This window comes from Scyliorhinus canicula, chromosome 6, assembly GCF_902713615.1.
Source record: "Scyliorhinus canicula chromosome 6, sScyCan1.1, whole genome shotgun sequence".
In the NCBI taxonomy this organism is placed as follows: domain Eukaryota; kingdom Metazoa; phylum Chordata; class Chondrichthyes; order Carcharhiniformes; family Scyliorhinidae; genus Scyliorhinus; species Scyliorhinus canicula.
In genome coordinates, this window is record NC_052151.1 from 139,242,957 (window position 1) to 139,261,828 (window position 18,872).

The window sequence follows — 18,872 nt, forward strand, 5'->3', positions numbered from 1 at the left end:
AAAGCAGACTGAGTGATGATCTAATAAGGCACTTAAAATTGTGAAGCTGTTGGAAAAGGAAACATACAGAAGATGTTTCCACTTGTGTGGGAGATCAAAACTAGGAGTTGGCTTGCCACCAATAAATCTAATCAGGAATTTTAGAAAAAACCTTACTCGGAGTGGCGAGATAGGACTGGACACCTTTATGCCTGACCGGCTGTGAGGGCTGGTTTAGCTCAGTTGGTTGGACAGCTGGTTCGTGATACAGGGCAAGGCCAACAGTACGGGTTCAATTTCCATATCGGCTGAGGTTATTCATGAAGGCCCTGCTCTCTCAACCTCGACCCAGGTGTGGTGATTCTCAGGTTAAATCACCACCTGTCAGCTCTCCCCTTCAAAGGAGAAAGCAGCCTATGGTCATCTTGGACTATGGCGACTTTACTGGCCGAGGAGAGCGAATTTCTTTCCCCAGGAGGACATTAGTGAACCAGATAGGCCTGTAACAAGATTTGTCCCTTTTGTTAGTGGTCTGAAAAAAATAATTCAAATATTCAAACTACCATGACAAATTTGACCATGTGCTCTCATTGTCAAGTCTCAGATCACGCACGAACAGACTCAAAAACAGCTTCTTCCCCATTGTTACCAGACTCCTAAACAACCCTCTTATGGATTGACCTCATTAACACTACACCCCTGTATGCTTCACCCTATGCCGGTGTTATGTGGTTACACATTGTGTCCCTTGTGTTGCCCCCATTATGTATTTTTCTTTTATTTCCTTTCCTTTCCATGTACTTAATATGTTGAGCTTCTCGCAGAAAAATACTTTACACTGTACCTTGGTACACGTGACAATAAATAAAATCCAATCCAATCATTGTTATTAACCCATGCTAAAAGATGTCCATACCTTCATTTTGGTGAAATCAAATGTTAGTGGAAATACATTGTGGACTGGTTTGCCCATGTTTATATCAGTGAGCAGTTTCAAGGCCCTGATGCAATCTTCTGCTCTCTGATGGACCTGCAAAATTACAACAACAAACTAATTAGAGAACATTAGCTACTTTTAAACGGTTTCAGAAAACTAAACATAATCAAGTAATATTTTTTCCACATATAGAAAACCATGCCTAGATTTGGTGCAGTGATTAACCTACTTGAATAGCATGAGGCATTGAATAATTAAAGAGTTAAAAGGAATTGGTTAAATCTATTAATGAGAGGCAGTCACAGCTTTAGCTTGAGTGACTGCACCAGATCAGGGGCGGGATTCTCCCCTACCCGGTGTGACGGAGGGTCCTGGCGTAGGGGAGTAGCGCCAACCATTCAGGGGTCGGGCCTCCCCAAAGGTGGAGAATTCTCCCCACCTTTGGGGGCCAGACCCGCGCCGGAGTGGTTTGCACCAGAAGACTGGCGCAAAAAGCGGGGCTGGCCGAAAGGCTTTCGCCGGTCGGCGCATGTGCCGACAGTGACGTCAGCAGCAGCTGGCCGCTGACGTCACTGCCGGCGCATGCGCGATGTGGGGTTCTCTTCCGCTTCCGCCATGGCGGAGGCCGTGGCGGACGCGGAGGAAAATAGTGCACCCAGGACACTGGCCCGGAGTCTGAGCGGGGGCCCGATCGCGGGCCAGTCCACCGTGGGGGCACCCCCCGGGATTCGATCGCGCCCCCCCCCCCCCCCCAGGACCGTGGGGCCCGCTCGCGCCGCTGATCCCGCCGTTCCAGAGGTGGTTTAAACCTCGGCGGAGAGGCCTCCCAGCGGCGGGACTTCGGCCCAATCGGGCCGGAGAATCACCGCAGGGGCCTCTCCGATCGGAGTCCTGCCGCCGCCACTTCCCGGGTGGCGGAGAATCTCTGCCACTGCGGGGCGGGATTTTCGGCAGCCCCAGGCGATTCTCCGACCCTGCTGGGGGTCGGAGAATTTCGCCCGTGTTCTGAGTACACACATCTGCAACTAGAGAGAGAAATGTAAATACCTTGCTTTGCGGACGATTTGAGGGATGCAAAATCTGATGATATAACTACTGCTGGTTGTTTTCCAGAATATCTCCAATCATGTTATTTCAGTAATATTGCATGAAAAAGGGCATGCTGGGGTGATGAATAGCCAGCACAGCCTAATTAGTTAGTTGCATTTTGGCAGGCATACCTAGATCTCCAAGCATTGGGCAGCACAGTAGTTAGCACTGTTGCTTCACAGCACCAGGGACCCGGGTTCAATTCCCAGCTTGGGTCACTGTCTGTATGGAGTCCGCATGTTCTCCACGTGTCTGCCTGGGTTTCCTCCGGGTGCTCTGGTTTCCTCCCACAAGTCCCAAAAGACATGCTGTTATGTGAATCGGACATTCTGAATTCTTCTTCTACGTACCCAAACAGGTGCCGGAGTGTGGCGTCTAGGGGACTTTCACAGTAACTTAATTACAGTGTAATGTAAGCCTACTTGTGACGGTAATAAATATTATATTATGATTATTACTACTTCTTAGCCTACTTCTCTCTGCAATAAGCATGAGTTTGGAATTTTTATAGGTGCAAGGATTTTTGTCACTTCACCCTTCCCCTAAATCTGGCAATTCCCTCTAACCGCCCGGATCCTTTTAAATTTCACCGACACCAATGTTTTTAATCTCACCAGTACTGTGCATCCTGCTTACATCCAAATAGTCGATTTTAAACAATCAACTGACTGTGGAAAATTGTGTTTAGGTGAGCTTTGCAACACTTCTATTCAGCTATAATTGCATCGGTATTGGAAAATTTACCCTCATATTCATATTACATGATTGGGATTTGGTTTGCCTGGTAAATCTGATACAATTTGAGGTCAGAAAAACATAGGGTTTCATTGTTGTCACATGATTACACGATGTTTACCTACAGAAACCAGTGTTAAGGCTTTGAGGCTACAAAACTTCATCCCTGTATTTTGAGGATGCTGAGATTATTAATATTTGTCCAGATCAAGCATTTTTTTCTCTTTTCAAAAAAATTAAAAAACAATGGGTGGCATTGCGACCATTTCCAACAGCACTACCTGCTATTTCAGTCCCCGGTAGGGAATGCTCCTCCACCGAAATGCACTGAGGAGCAGCGGTCTTCTGCGCAGGAGTGGTCGGGAAGCCATTTTTAAATGGCGCCCCAATCTCTTTACCCCTCAATGCGAGCCCCGGAACGCTCCAACTCCGTTAGAAGGGGGTCCACAGGCTCCCGCACCTCACCTGGGTAGGGAACCCCCGGGCCCAATCTCCAGCATGGGCAAAATGTCAGCCTGACATTTCGGCACTGCCAGCCTGGTAGTGCCCCTGCCAGCGCCACCTTGGCACCCTGGCAGTGCCAGGCTGGTATCCTGGTAGCACGTCAGGGTGACTGTGCCAAGGTGGCACCAGGAGTGCCAGGGTGCTATCCTGCCAGGTGGCCAACAACCGGGGACCTCAGATCATCTGGAGACCCCACCCTACCCCCTCAAGTGCTCTTCTGCTAAACGGCGCCTGTGGGGGGGGGGGGGGGGGGGGGGGGGGGGGGGGGGGGGGGGTTCTCTTCAGCAAGGCAGGCAGATGCTGGGTGGCATCTGAACTCACTTAACCGTGCAAGATCTGGTTACATGTTGCGACCTCGCAAGGCAAAACGGCTGTTGGGAATCCCGGGGAGGTCTCTCCCGGATCTTCCGGCCGCGTCCTGCACTGATTCTGGTGGGCCGCAGCCGGTAAATTACGCCCTAGATCCATGGTTCTTTAGCCATTTCTATTGGTCGTTCAGAGTAAAGAGATGCATGGATACTCCGCTTTCATACTGCAGATGAAACTCCAAACCTGAAGCATTTGACAAAAAACTATTTTACTCCCAGAGGTAGCAGTAAGTCAGCTAGATATTTTGCAATGTATGTTTTTTTAAATACTTGTTCATAGTACATCCTTCTGGATATTATTTACATGTAAATGAATCAAATTAGTTATTTGAGTTTGCCCTATTCTGGTTTGGCATGTATTAGTTTCCACCATCTGGTAGATTTAAGGCCAGATAGAATAGTTCATAAATTCCAGTATACAGATCCCTGGTCTAAATTCTCTCTCAAAAGGGCAGATAGCAAACAGATTTTAAGGGATGGTTAGAGATCTGAATTAAAATGTTTCAAAATTATTGAGTTTAAACACCCATGAAGTGGAAACCTTTATTTAAAAATAATAAATTGTTGTGCTTTGGGTCTCCATGTTATTGTGTATTATTAGGTGGATTTTATGGAGCCCACAAGAGTGGAAAATGTGAGGCGCGACTTAATTAAGCGGGAGGCAAAATTTCAATTTTCTGATGACAAGTTGACATGCAAGGATAAAGTCAGTGGTGCGTTTGTAGCGTATCGAGCACTACCCGGCCTGTGGTGGGTTCATATTTGTAGTACATTTTCAGGCCATGCATACTCATTAGTTAAAACTTCAAAAAATTATACCCTATGTTCTAAGTGGACAAGAATCATGAGACATTCAGTTCACGGTTATTTGAAAGTGAAGTGCACAAGTCAGCTTTGTTCAATTGAGGGTAAGGTCAGCGGTTTTCCAGTTTTAGCTCTACGGCATAAGGGACGAGAGCAGAAAAGTGACCCTTGCATTGAGGCTCGGGACCAGCAAAGGTGAGTCAGTGGTGAGAATATGGGGCGGGATTCTCCCCTACCCGGCGGGGTGGGGTTTCCGGCAGGACAGAGTGGCGTGAACCACTCCGGTGTCGGGCCGCCCCAAAGGTGTGGAATCCTCCGCACCTTCAGGGGCTAGGTCCGCCCCGGAGTGGTTGGTACCCCGCCGGCCGGCGGGAGAGGTTCTTGGCGCCACGCAAACCGGCGCTTCTGCCGGCCAGCACGAGTCGGCGCATGCGCGGGAGCGCCAGCCTATGCTGGAGTCATTCCCGCGCATACGCAGAGGGATTCGCTTCCGCACCGGGAATGACGGAGGACCAAGGCCTCCAGTGCGGAACAATAGAGTGCCCCCACAGCACAGACCCGCTTTCGGATAGGTGGGCCCCGACCACGGGCCAGGCCACCGTGGGGCACCAGCCGGGGCCAGTTTCCCCCGCGACCCCCCAGGAACCCCGGAGTCCGCCCGGGCCGCCAGGTCCCGCCGGTAAGGGACCTACTCTAATTTACGCCAGCGGGACTGGCAAAGAATGGGCGGGTCTTTGGTCCATTGCGGGCCGGAGAATTCGGTCAGCCCCGGGGCCCATTGAGTCGCGCCAGACCCCGTCATTCTTCGAGGCAGGCAGCACGACTCACGCCGGGGCTATATTTGGGGAGGGGGGGGGAGAATTAGGAGGACGGTGGGGGCAGCATTCACGCCGACCCCCGACGATTCTCCCACTCGTCGGGGGGGGGGGTCGGAGAATCCCGGCCAAGGTTTCTGGAATGGGGTGGAAAGAAGTGAGAAAGCCCTAGCTTTCTGGTAATGGCAGAAACAGTCTGTCAAGGTAATAAAATGAGGGGCTTAAAGGGTGGTATCAGGACTGTCCAAATGTGTGTCCAATTCAGGGTGTTGGTTGGCCAAGTCCTTACATGGCATTGAGTTGACCTACAACATTTCAAGTAACCACACTAACAGTGCACTCAAGTCTCGTTAATATCAATGTTGGGCAGTAAAATTGTTGCTACGGTGGCAGAGCTGTCTGACCTTTCATAGGCTGTCTTTAGTTGTACTATTGTCAGCTGATGGCGATTTCACCAATGGAAAGCTCTCCTACCACTAACTCGAACATATTTTGTATGCATGTCTCTGACACTTGGAATTTTAATTATAATTGGGTGGGAGAAGAGGGTAAACAGAAGTGGTGCATAGTTCCGGTTACAATGCTCAGAATAAAATACCAGCTGCTGTCCCCACAACAGAAGTAATTTGCTCCAGTAAGCAGGAAGAAATTCATATTGCCTTACTTGCACATTCCGCAATGGGAATTCTTGTTCTCCCTCTTTATGTGGTTTATAGTAAAGCCATTTTTGCTGCAACTGATCGAAAGGGAGTGCTGGGCTGGTGCATTTTCCTACTTCATTGACGGTTTTAGTTTTTTCTTCAAAGTAGTAGGTTGCTGAAGCTGATCCATCCCTGAAAATGAACAAAAGATAATTGTTTAAGAAATCTGATTCTTAATTCGATTTCATATATTCAAATTGAATTTTTGATTCAGTCGATAAAAAGTTCAGCCGTGATCTTATTTGAACAGTGGGATAGGCTTGAAAGCCTACATGGCCTAATTCTGTCCTATTTCTTATGCTCTTGCGATATCACAGTTTGGCTTTGAGTTTTTAAAACTTAATGTCTCAGCTTCCCATAGTCACTTTCACATGGACTATTAGACTCCTAAGTCCCAGTTTTGTAACCAGCTATATAAACAGTGGGTACAAGGTCCATCGATTCACATTGCCATGGAGATAGGCTTTGATCCAGGCGTTTAAAAAAAATAATAATTTAGAGAATATGAGCATCACTGGTTAGGCCAGCATTTCTTGCCCATCCCAGTTTCCCTTCAGAAGGTGCTAGTGAGTTGCCTTCTTAAACCGCTGCATTCCCTGAGGTGTAGGTACACCCACATGGCTGTTAGGGAGGGAGTTCCGGGATTGTGACGCAGCGACAGTGAAGCAATGGCGATATATTTCGAAGTTGGGGTGTTCAGCAACTTGGAGGGGAACCTCCAGGTGGTGGTGTTCCCAGGTAACTACTGCTCTTGTCCTTTTACACTGTAGTAGTTGTGGATTTGGAAGGTGCTGTCAAAGGAACCTTGGTGAGTTCCTGCAGTGCATCTTGTAGATGGTACACACGGCTGCCACTGTTTGTCAGAGGTGGAGGGATTGAATGTTTGTGGAAGGGGGAGCAATTAAATGGGCTTTGTACTGGATGGTGTTGAGCTTAGAGTGTTATTGGAGCTGCACTCATCCAGGTAAGTGGAGAGTATTCCATTCCACTCCTGACTTGTGCCTTGTACAAGGGTCAATAGGAAGGAAGCCTTTGCAGGACCGGCTTGCACAATTTCCTAAATGTCACTGAACCTCACAGACGTGGTCACTTTGCGAGAATGAGAGAGACACAGGTAAGAGGCAGATAAGAAAATGCTGGCCATGTCAATCACCACATGAAAAGCAGATGGAAGCTTGCACTCAGATTGAAGAGACTGACCTCAACTAAACTGGAAAAATCACCTAGTGACGTGAAAGGGAAGAATGTTTAATTTGTCCCACACTGTGAAAGTCACATCTGGGATTAGGAGCTGTCCAGTTGGAAAAGGAAAAGAAAGGAAGCAAGCCAGTGAAAGTTAAGAGTCACTTTGGACTTATTTCTGGAAAATGAAGTGTCCACTCAAAGACCATGGGGCGGTATTCTCCGACCCTCTGCGCCAAAATCACGCTCAGCCCAGGGTGGGTGGAGAATTACCCAAAATAGGCTCCCACACTGGCACTCTATTCTCCGGCGACCGGAGAATCGCCGCGGCGCCGGTCAGGGGCCATTGAAAGTGCCCCATGCGGCAATTCTCCACACTTGACGGGCCGAGTGCCCGCCGGTTCCACCGGCGTGGTTCACATGTGGTCCCACCTAGCGGGACCTCAGCGTTCTGGCTGCGGGGATCGTCCTGGTGTGGGGGCGGGGAAATCCAACTCCGGGGGGGCCTCGCGATCGGTGGCTACCGATCGGCATGTGCGCTCATTCCCGGGGGTGGGGGGGCTATGTTCCTCCGCACTGGGCCCCTGTATCTGCCATGTTGCGGGGGCCGACACAAAGACGGCCGCCACGCAGGTGCGTAGACCCGCGGCCGGCTGCCGTGCGCATGCGCGGCCGCAACTGCAGGGTTCCGCCGGCAGCCAGAGCTGAAAAGACTGAGAATCACCTCGGACTTTCTAGGAAAAAGTCAGGAGTGATTCCCACCCGTTTTTCAGCGGGTGTCGGGACTTAGTCCCCAGAAGGGAGAATCCCAGCCCAAGACAGTGTAAAGTATAAATGTGGAGGCAGATTGTTTTTTGTAAATTCAAGAATTAAATGGGGGATATTTTCTGTCGTTTAGACTATAGGTTGTCTACTGAATGGTGTTCAAGCTGACTACTGAATGGTATTTAGATAATGTTACTTTCAGTTTATTAATTACAGTAAAAATCTTAGTCTCAAAATGGGAGAATTCTGCCTAAGGGCATGATCAACCAGCCATTACGTGCCCTATTGAGAGCAGCGCATGGCCGATAGATGCCAGGTTTGGCCTCCCACAGGCTTCTAGACAACTGCGATGCCTCGCGGGATCTACCCAAGTCACGCAAGACGCCAGTATCAGGAACCAGCCCACAAGGTGGGACCAAGCCTACTTACCTGGCATCCAAAGGTCTCGGGAAGCCCCGAAGGCCACAGCCAGGCACCGTTCAGTACTGTTCCACTGAAACATGGAAGTAGAATGGCACCGGGGTGGGGAGTGCAGGGTGGTCCCCTGATGCTCCACCTGGAACCTGGTCACCTTGGCACTACCTGGCTGGCACCTTGGCAGTACCAGAATGGCAGTGCAAGGATGCCTGGGTGTCAGGATGGCACTGCCATGGGCCAGGGCCCGAGAGGGCCATTCCCATGAAAGAGGGTGGAGTTGGGGGGGTAGGTTGTAAATAGTGGGATGCAGAGCAGGTAAGGAGTGGCTTCCAAAGGTTGGGAGGGTGGTCCTCCCCCCAGGGACCTCATAGCAGGGTGTCCTCACTTGGGGAGGTGTGGTGGACTTCCCTTTGAGATCAGGGCATGGTTTCAAAATGGTGGCCCGATCTTAAAGTGACTAGTGTCGGTTGATAGCGACAGAACCGTGGGAAACTCCCAAAAAAAACCTGCCACAAATGCCACTTAGAAACAGTTCCATAAAATTCCGCCCAAAACGTGGTGGCAGTTCCCCTCTGACTCTTCTGGCGAACCAGCAGCTGATTCGTCCACCCACCCTCTGGTGATGGGGTCAAAGGTCCCGGTGTCAGATTTAAATACCATTCCAGGACATTCTTATCACTCCCACCTGTCTTCACCAGACCACGCAGGGTGTCAGCAACCCAGAGGCAAAAGGCTAGCAGCCCCAAGAGTAAATCAGTTCCTTTAATCAACCACCCTCCCCCTGGAGCCTATCGCCTACGAGGCACCCAAGTCCCACTTGGACTTCACCGCATCAGGAGTCTTCATCCATCCCCTTTGTTTGTGAGCTTTACATGCCGTCTAGTCAGTGTCCAACTTCCCTCCCCCAAGTCTTCCTTCTGCCTTCCATTGTTTGTCTCCTTTATCCAACTCCTTGCCCCTCTGCCTCAGCAACTACACTTGCGTCATCCTCCCTCCACATTTCTGCGCACCCCCTCTTCTTCCCCCACCCCCTCACACACACACATGTCTTAGTTAGGCTACAACCACAGCCTCACCTCTGACTCCAACCCCCAGTTGAACTTCCCACATTTTTAATGAGCAATCATGAGATGTAAATGGAGTTTGCGCCGCCTGCCAACCAGAGAATTGCAATGTGATTTTATGCCAGTGGGTTTCTGACATTTTGGCTCCCCCTGTGTGTAGGTTGGCAGAATTGTACCTGTAAAATCTTGTTATGTCATCCTTCCAGTTAGCCACCGAGAATTTGAATTTCGTACGAAAAGTTATTGGTCTTTGAGGATTGTAAATAAAGGCACCAACAAACAAATCACTAAAGTATAAATACACATCGCTTTACAAATATACCTTGATGAATTGGGAATAAGAAAAATTAAGCTAAAATTAAGCTCGAGTTAACATCAGTTGGTTAGTTAATATCATCGGATTCATCATAGTGACAGTATTCGGAAAAGTTGGTAGAAAGTTACCTGTGCCTTGCTGAGCATTTGCTTATGGTAATAAAAAATGTGGTGAATCACAATCTAGTAATTCACACTGTGTTACATTGTATGTGTTGTGTCTTTGTGAGCTCGGTATACGAGCAGTTGCGTGGCTGTGCCCATACAGGGAGATGAGGAGTTTGTACTGGGCTCCACCCTTGGCTCCTCCCACTAACCGGAAGTATAAAGCTTTGCAGTCGTGAGCCTGCCTGCCAGTTCATCACGTCGCAGGCAGGCTCTGTTGTAAGACTATTAAAACCACTGTTCACTTCCAATCATGTGGCTTGTGAATTGATGGTCACATCAATTTAATAGACTTAGGAAACTAGAAGAAAAAGACTATGGAATCAGCCCTCAAACCTGATTGACTAGAACGCAACCCGCAGGCTGCAGAGGCAAGAGAAATCTTTCAACACTGGCTCAGATGTTTCAAGGCCTACCTGGCTGGATCAAGTACTCCAGAAACTACAGAGGAGCAGAAACTCAGTCTACTGCACGCAACGGTGAGCCACCGTATATCTACTCAACTCAATAGTACCAACTCGTATACGGGGGCCCTAGCCATGCTAGATCGAATGTACGTGAGGCCCATCAACGAGGTCTACGCGCGCCATATTTTTACGACCCGCCGCCAGCACCCCGCGGAGTCGGAAGAATTCCTGCGGGAATTAAAGACTTTAGCTCGGGACTGTAATTACCAAGCTGTATCAGCCGAACAGCACATGGAGCTTGCCGTCAGAGATGTTTACGTGGCAGGGCTCAGATCAAACTATGTGCGCCAGCGGTTGCTCGAAAAAGGGGCCCAGAATTTAGAGGACACGGTAGAATTGGCTACCACCATGGAGGTCTCGTTCCGCAGCCTCACCTCGTTCCCCGCGGACCAAGCAACCCCATCCTGGGCCCCCGACCAGCGACTGCCCCAGGCCTGCGCCGCACGGCCACCCACCCATCACGCAGCTCCAGTGTGCCATTTTTGCGGACAGCCCCAGCACCCACGGCAGTACTGCCCGGCCCGTAACGTGACCTGCAGCAGCTGCGGTCGCAAAGGACACTATGCCCGGGTCTGCCTAGCAAAGCAAGCCCCCTCTCCTCACTCTCCCACAGCATTTGTTTTCAAAATGCACAGGTCGCAGGCCCCGAAATGCTGTGGCCTGCACTCAGACTCCGCCCCCAAACGACACGTGCGACTCATGGGGGGGGGCCATCTTGGCAGCCCCCCTCCACGCGGCTGACCATGTGCGACTCATGGGGGGCCACCATCAGGGGCGCCATCTTCCTCGCTGCTCACCACGTGCGATCCACGGGGGGCGGCCATCTTGGGATCTTTCCTCTTCCAACTCAGCAAATCGCCTCGAAGACTACGAACTCAGAGGGCAGTCATCACGGGGCCACTCCAGCACAGCTGATCGAGCCGCCGACTACCCGCAACTCAGTCGCGTTCAAAGCACATCCGCAACTCAATGTTGACCATTAAAATCAACGGGTACAGGACACCATGCCTCTTTGACTCCGGGAGCACCGAGAGCTTCGTATACCCAGATCTGGTAAGACGCTGTTCGCTCCCTATTTTCCCTGCACGGCAAACTATCTCCCTCGCTTCGGGCTCACACTCCGTTCACCTCCAAGGGCACACCGCCGCGACCCTAACGATCCAAACGATCCAGGGCACTAGCTACACTAACTTCCAGCTATAAGTGCTCCCTGAACTCTGCGCCCCACTCTTACTGGGACTCGACTTCCAGTGCAACCTCAAAAGCCTCACACTCAGCTTTGGTGGGCCCTTGCCCCCACTCACTATCTGGAGCCTCACTACGCTAAAAATCGACCCCCCTCCATCTTCGCCAATCTCACGCCGGACAACAAACCCGTAGCCACTCGCAGCAGGCGATACATCCTGCAGGACAGGGTGTTTATCAGAACCGAGGTCCATAGGCTTCTACGCAAGGGGATCATAGAGGCCAGTAATAGCCCCTGGAGAGCTCAGGTGGTGGTCGTCAAGACCGGGGAAAAATTCTGAATGGTCGTGGACTATAGCCAAACCATTAATCGGTTCATGCTCCTCGATGCGTACCCCCTCCCCAGGATTGCAGACATGGTGAATCAGATCGCCCGTTATAAAGTCTTCTCCACGGTGGATCTGAAGTCTGCATACCACCAGCTCCCAATCCACCCGGAGGACCGCCACTACACGGCGTTCGAGGCTGACGGCCGCCTCTTCCACTTCCTCCGGGTTCCCTTTGGCGTCACGCATGGGGTCTCGGTGTTCCAACGAGCAATGGACCGACTGGTGGACCAGTACGGGCTGCGGGCCACGTTTCCGTACCTGGATAACGTCACCACATGCGGCCACGATCAGCAGGACCACGATGCTAACCTCCATCAATTTCTCCAGACTGCCCAGAAACTCAACCTCACGTACAACACGGAGAAATGCGTTTTCCGCACGACAAGGCTAGCCATCCTCGGCTATGTCGTGGAAAACGGAGTCCTGGGCCCCGACCCGGACCGTATGTCTTACAACTCCCTCTCCCTCATTGTCCCAGGGCCCTCAAAAGGTGCCTGGGGTTTTTCTCATATTATGCCCAGTGGGTCCCTCAATATGCGGACAAAGCCCGCCCACTATTTAAGGCCACACTCTTTCCTCTATCAGATGAGGCTCGCCAGGCCTTCACCTGCATCAAGGAGGACATCGCCAAAGCGGCCATGCGGGCAGTGGATGAATCCGTCCCTTTTCAGGTTGAGAGCGATGCCTCAGAGGTTGCTCTCGCAGCCACACTAAATCAGGCAGGGAGACCAGTCGCCTTTTTCTCCCGAACCCTCTCCGCTTCGGAACTTCGACACTCTCGGTCAAAAAGGAAACACAAGCCATCATGGAAGCTATACGTCACTGGAGGCACTACCTCGCAGGTAGGAGATTCACCCTCATCACTGACCAAAGATCAGTTGCCTTTATGTTTGACAACTCACAAAGGGGCAAAATTAAAAACGATAAGATCCTACGGTGGAGGATCGAACTCTCCACCTACAAGTATGATATCATGTACCGACCGGGGAAGCTCAACGAGCCCCCAGATGCCCTGTCCCGCGGCACGTGCGCCAGCGCGCAAGACGACCGCCTGAAAGCTAGCCACAATGACCTCTGCCACCCGGCTCGCCCACTACGTCAATGCCCGAAATCTGCCTTTCTCCACCGAGGAGGTAAAAGCCGTCACCAGGGATTGCCCGATTTGCGCGGAGTGCAAACAGCACTTCTATAGACCGGACAGGGCCCACCTGGTAAAGGCTCCCGGCCCTTTGAACGCCTCGCAATCGATTTCAAAGGGCCACTCCCCTCAACCAATCAGAATGTGTACTTTCTAAACTTAATAGACGAGATCTCCCGCTTCCCCTTTGCTATCCCGTGCCCCGATATGACCTCCCACACAGTCATTAGAGCCCTGCACAGCATCTTCACCCTGTTTGGTTTCCCCAGCTATGTACACAGCGACAGGAGTTCGTCCTTTATGAGCAACGAGCTGCGTCAGCACCTGCTCGACAAGGGCATCACCTCGAGCAGGACTACCAGCTATAACCCCAGGTGGAACGGGCAGGTGGAGGGGGAGAACGTGATGGTCTGGAAGACCATCCTACTGACCCTCCGGTCCAGGAAGCTCCCAACCTCCCATTGGCAGGTGGTCCTCCCCGACGCGCTCCATGCTATTAGGTCCCTCCTATGTACGGCCACAAACCAGACCCCTCACGAGCGGCTATTTGTTTTTTCCAGGGGCACTACCACGGGGGTTTCGCTCCCAGCATGGTTGAAGACACCGGGCCCGGTTCTCCTCCAGAAGCATGCCCGGACCCACAAAACTTACCCATTCGTGGAGAGAGTGCTCCTACTCCACTCAAACCCTCAATATGCCTTTATTGAATACCCTGACGGCCGTCAGGACACGGTTTCCCTCCGGGACCTGGCGCCTGCAGGATCCAACTCCGACACCACTACCGCCGAGGCGCACCTCACACTACACCCCACCCAACCCCCCACGCCCGGCGCCCCCACGCCTGCAGGTTCCCTGCCCGTGCTCCACGCCCCCGCGCCTATGGTTTTCCGGCGCTCCCCGTCACCAGTCGGGTACGAAGTTCAGACCGAATCACCCCCAGAGTCCGCCATGGTACCCTCGCCGACCGCCACCACCCAGCCACCAGAAGAGGATGCAACCCCAGTGCTTCGCAGATCTCTGAGGACAACTCGACCGCCGGATCGACTCAATTTGTAGTCTCATCACCCCCGCTGGACTTGATTTTTTTTTTTTTAAATACAGGGGGTGAATGTGGTGAATCACAATCTCGTAATTGACGCTGTGTTATATTGTATGTGTTGCGTTATTGTAAGCTCGGTATACGAGCAGTTGCGCGGCTCTGCCCATAGGGGGAGATGAGGAGTTTGTACTGGGCTCCACCCTTGGCTCCGCCCATGGTTCCACCCATGGCTCCTCCCACTAACCAGAAGTATAAAGCTTTGCAGGCGTGAGCCTGCCTGCCAGTTCATCTCGTCGCAGGCAGGCTCTGTTGTAAGACTATTAAAACCACTGTTCACTTCCAACCACGTGTCTTGTGAATTGATGGTCACATCAAAAAACCCTCCAGCATCTCGTGATGGAATATTGCAGCTGTTTTTGGAAGAGGATAAGAAAAGTATTTTTTGCTCCACGTCTCATGACAAACAAGTAGAATTGATCAGAGCAAAACTATGATGGTATTAAATAAGCAGCAAGGTTCTGACCAAAGGTATAGGCCAATTTAGAATGCTTTAATCAAATGTCTAAGTTCATACAAGGAACATGAGCTGGGATTTTCCAGCCGCCTGTGATATGACTTCCAGAGGTGGAGGCAGCTTGCAAGTGGCCGCCGGCAGGATCGTCTGGTCCTGCTGAAGTCTATGGCGATTTGCATGGCTCGCCTGCCCTGTCGCTGGGGAACCCGTTCAGTGGGACCAGAAGATCCTGCCAGCGTGAAGGACTAGAAAATCCCACTCCAAGGGTTGCTGCAGTTGTACCTCTAACTTAAAATGAATGAAACATCTGGGGAAGTTTTACACACGGCTTCTACTGCCTTCGGATTCCTCCCCTTGACTATTGTTATCTGGAGCTACGCAGAAATCCAAATGCACTCACTAAAGCGGATATGCTGAAATATGCATTATCTTATCAGAAATTGTTTATTATTTTCCTGTTAATGATCACTGACTTCAACAATTTCAGATAATAACTTCCTTTCTTTGGAAAAAGTAGTGTATACATTTTTTTAAAGCAAAGAAAAATCAGTATGCAGAAAATCTGAAATAACATCAGAAAATGTTGGAAATATTCAATAGGTCTGTTAGCATCTGTGGAGAGGAACACAATTAATGTTTCAGGTCGATAACATTTAATCAGTATTGATAAAGGTGGAGACCTACCCCTTTCTCATTGATACTGAAAGAGCATGTTTCACCTGTACCACTGGTACAGTTTTAGCAGCCATTTTTTTTTCAGATGCTCCTTTTCCTACTACTGCAACTGGTCTTTCATTTAGTTTCCAACAATATTCCTGAATATGTCCCACTTTTTTTACAATGCAAACACTTCGGCCTCCGAATGTCAGTTCCACCTTTAGCACCTTCCATTTTGATCAGAAGTGAAATTTCCTTACCATTCCCAACTGTTTCATCTCTTGCTTGACTATTTATACCCATCTCTTGCTTGACTATTTCTTTTCTTTTCTCCTTCCTGCTTTCCATCCTTCTCATGTTTAAAAGGACGATGGAAAAAACATTTGATTCTACGGACCAGTTTGTAATCATCAGCTAACTCTGTTGCCTGTCCAGCAGTTTTAGAACATAGAACAGTACAGCACAGAACAGGCCCTTTGGCCCTCAATGTTGTGCCGAGCATTGCCCGAAACCAAGGTCAAGCTATCCCACTCCCTGTCATTCTGGTGTGCTCCATGTGCCTATCCAATAACCGCTTGAAAGTTCCTAAAGTGTCCGACTCCACTATCACAGCAGGCAGTCCATTCCATACCCTAACCACTCTCTGAGTAAAGAACCTACCTCGGACATCCCTCCTTTATCTCCCACCCTGAATCTTATAGTTATGCTCCCTTGTAACAGCTACATCCACCCGAGGAAATAGTCTCTGAACGTCCACTCTATCTATCCCCCTCATCATTTTATAACCCTCTATTAAGTCACCTCTCATCCTCCTCCGCTCCAAAGAGAAAACCCCTAGCTCCCTCAACCTTTCCTCATAAGACCTATCCTGCAAACCAGGCAGCATCCTGGTAAATCTCCTTTGCACCCTTTCCAATGCTTCCACATCCTTCTATAGTGAGGTGACCAGAACTGCACACAATACTCCAAATGTGGTCTCACCAGGGTCATGTACAGTTGCAGCACAACCCTGCGGCTCTTAAACTCAAGCCCCCTGTGAATAAACACTAACACACTATAGGCCTTCTTCACGGCTCTATCCACTTGAGTGGCAACCTTCAGAGATCTGTGGACATGAACCCCAAGATCACTCTGTCCCTCCACATTCCTCAGAACCCTACCATTGACCCTGTAATCCGCATTCAAATTTTTTCTACCAAAATGAATCACCTCGCACTTATCAGGGTTAAACTCCATCTGCCATTTTTCGGCCCAGCTCTGCATCCTATCAATGTCTCTTTGCAGCCTACAACAGCCCTCCACCTCATCCACTACTCCACCAATCTTGGTGTAATTTTAACCGTTTGTTTCTCACCGTGTCCTATGAACAAAAGGAAGTGAATCTTTAAATTCTGCTAAAGCAGTCACTTCTCGAAGCGCTTCATATGTTTGATCTTTAAAACCCATATCCAATGGTCTAAACTATTTTGCTTCACTCTCAAATTCAGTACAAGTTTGTCCCGGCTGTTTTCTGGTGTTTCAAAATATCTGTCTGTATGCGTCAGGAACTAACTTATACAAATTAAGGATTGCTTTATTTACTATATCATAATCTACAGGTACCTCTTCAGATGATGATGCATACACACCACTAGTTCTACTTACCAGTCTACTTTGGAAAAGTAATTTCTTTTGGCTATTTCATCTGTTTACCAACCTTTTTAAATGAAAGAATGCTTCCACATCCTTCTCAAATTTTGGAAGGGATTGTATAAATTTACATATCTCCCCACTAGGTTCATGTCTAGAACTACTTCCTTCCTCAACCTGATCTAGGGTCTCGGCTTTAACACCCAGCATTTTAAGTTGAAATCTTCTCTCTCCATTTTCTTTTTATCCCTTGCCAATCTTTCCATTTCCACAACGTTTCCTCATTTCAATTTCTTTTTGAAAAGCTCTCTTTTTCCTTTCTTTCCCAGCATCTGTAGTTCAAGTTTATTTAAATTTCTATTTCTTTTTCATTTTCTAATTGTTTCATTAGTAATTGAATTTTAGCGAATTCAGTTTCCTCACTGATCAAAAAACTTGGTTCCCCAGAGAAGCTTTCCCTAAGCAATGTGCAGACCAAAATCCAGACCTGGTTTTCCAAAGCTTTAAATAAAGCTTCTGCCCCCACTTTTTACAGTGAATCTAGTCCAGAACTGTACAGCAACCCCTTTAGGATATCTTTGTTTTCCGAGGTCCAGCCATCAATTTCCATTGTTATTTCAATTCACATTCCACAGGCTGCAGTAAAATCTCAAACCTGAAAATGACTTCAGATATTTTTCTGGTATCTCAGCCTTCTTCTCAGCTCTGTCTGTATTTACTGAACAGTGTTCTCTTTGAGTTCCTTTAGCCTTAGACTTCTTGGAAACTTTGCTTCAGTTTCCTAGTTTTCTTAATTAGCTGCTCTTCGGGTCCCTGGGCTTGTTTTCTTAACCATTACTCCATGGTATGGCTTTTCTTCTGGAAAGGCTGGAAACATGTTGGAATAGAATCACAGAATCTCTAAAATACAGAAGGAACCCATTTGGCCCATTGAGTCTGCACTGACTCTTTTGAAAGAGCCTAGGCCTTCAGCCTATCCCAATAAGCAAGTACCAGACCTAACCGGTTGCTTTCTCACTGACTACTCATCTCCAGCCGCATTCAAGGCAGGTACGGTAGCACAGTAGTTAGCACTGATGCTTCACAGTGCCAGGGACCCAGTTCGATTCCCGGCGGAGTCTGCACATTCTCCCATTGTCTGTATGGGTTTCCTCCCACAAGTCCCGTTCTCCCAGTGTCTGCGTGGGTTTCCACTGGGAGCTCCGGTTTCCTCCCGCTAGTCCCAAAAGATGTGCTTGTTAGGTGAATTGGACATTCTGAATTCTCCCTCAGTGCACCCAACAACGCCGGAGTGTGGCAACTGGGGGGGGGGGGCGGCATTTTCATAGTAACTTAATTGCAGTGTTAATGTAAGCCTATTTGTGACACTAATAAAGATAATTTTTAAAAAATTAAAACTTAAAAGCTTCTCTACTTTGCAAGGCCCTGGTTGCTAAGCAACACCCACATGCACATGCCTTTTATTGTATTCTTCACATCGTAGTTCTCTCTAAGCGCAACAGGAACACAATTGGAACTTAACCAAACCCCATATCCTTGTTCAGCATGAATCGAACTATAAGGTTTACCCTTTCAGGCACACAAACGTAAAATTAAACCCACTTAAATCTGTACTATATTTCTAATGTTTATCAATACAAATATGAATCCTTTAAAACTACTTTTATTTTCCTAACTATATGATTAGTTTGTCTCAGTTGTCCAAACAAAACAGGTGACTTGGGGAAAACTACATGGATATAGTTTTCAGCTTAGCTGCATTATAAAGCTCATGCATGTTACAATTATGTTAACACTTAAATATGCAAAACAAAAAGAGAGCATACCAATAACTTAATGTGAAATGTATGGTCACAATAGATGCTAATTTCATGCGGCATGGTGACACAATGGCCAGCACTGCTGCCTCACAGTGCCAGGGACCTGGGTGCGATTCCGGCCTTGAGCGATTGTGTGGGTTTGGATGTTCTCCCTGTATCTGCACGTGTTTCCTTCTTAGTTCAGTTTCCTCCCA

At 49.1% G+C, this 18,872-nt stretch overlaps 1 protein-coding gene across 5 annotated transcripts in view; it reads right to left on the bottom strand.

Moving 5' to 3' along the window:
- Window positions 1–18,872, bottom strand: part of pla2g7 (phospholipase A2, group VII (platelet-activating factor acetylhydrolase, plasma)) — a 113,608-nt gene that overhangs the window by 28,447 nt on the left and 66,289 nt on the right. For all 5 annotated transcript variants that reach the window (XM_038800211.1, XM_038800207.1, XM_038800210.1 and 2 more), the window contains 2 exons: window positions 5,896–6,064; window positions 896–1,009 (listed from right to left, as the gene is read on the bottom strand). In XM_038800211.1, the coding sequence (XP_038656139.1) occupies window positions 896–1,009; window positions 5,896–6,064 (283 nt within the window). The remainder of the gene's footprint in view (window positions 1–895; window positions 1,010–5,895; window positions 6,065–18,872) is intronic.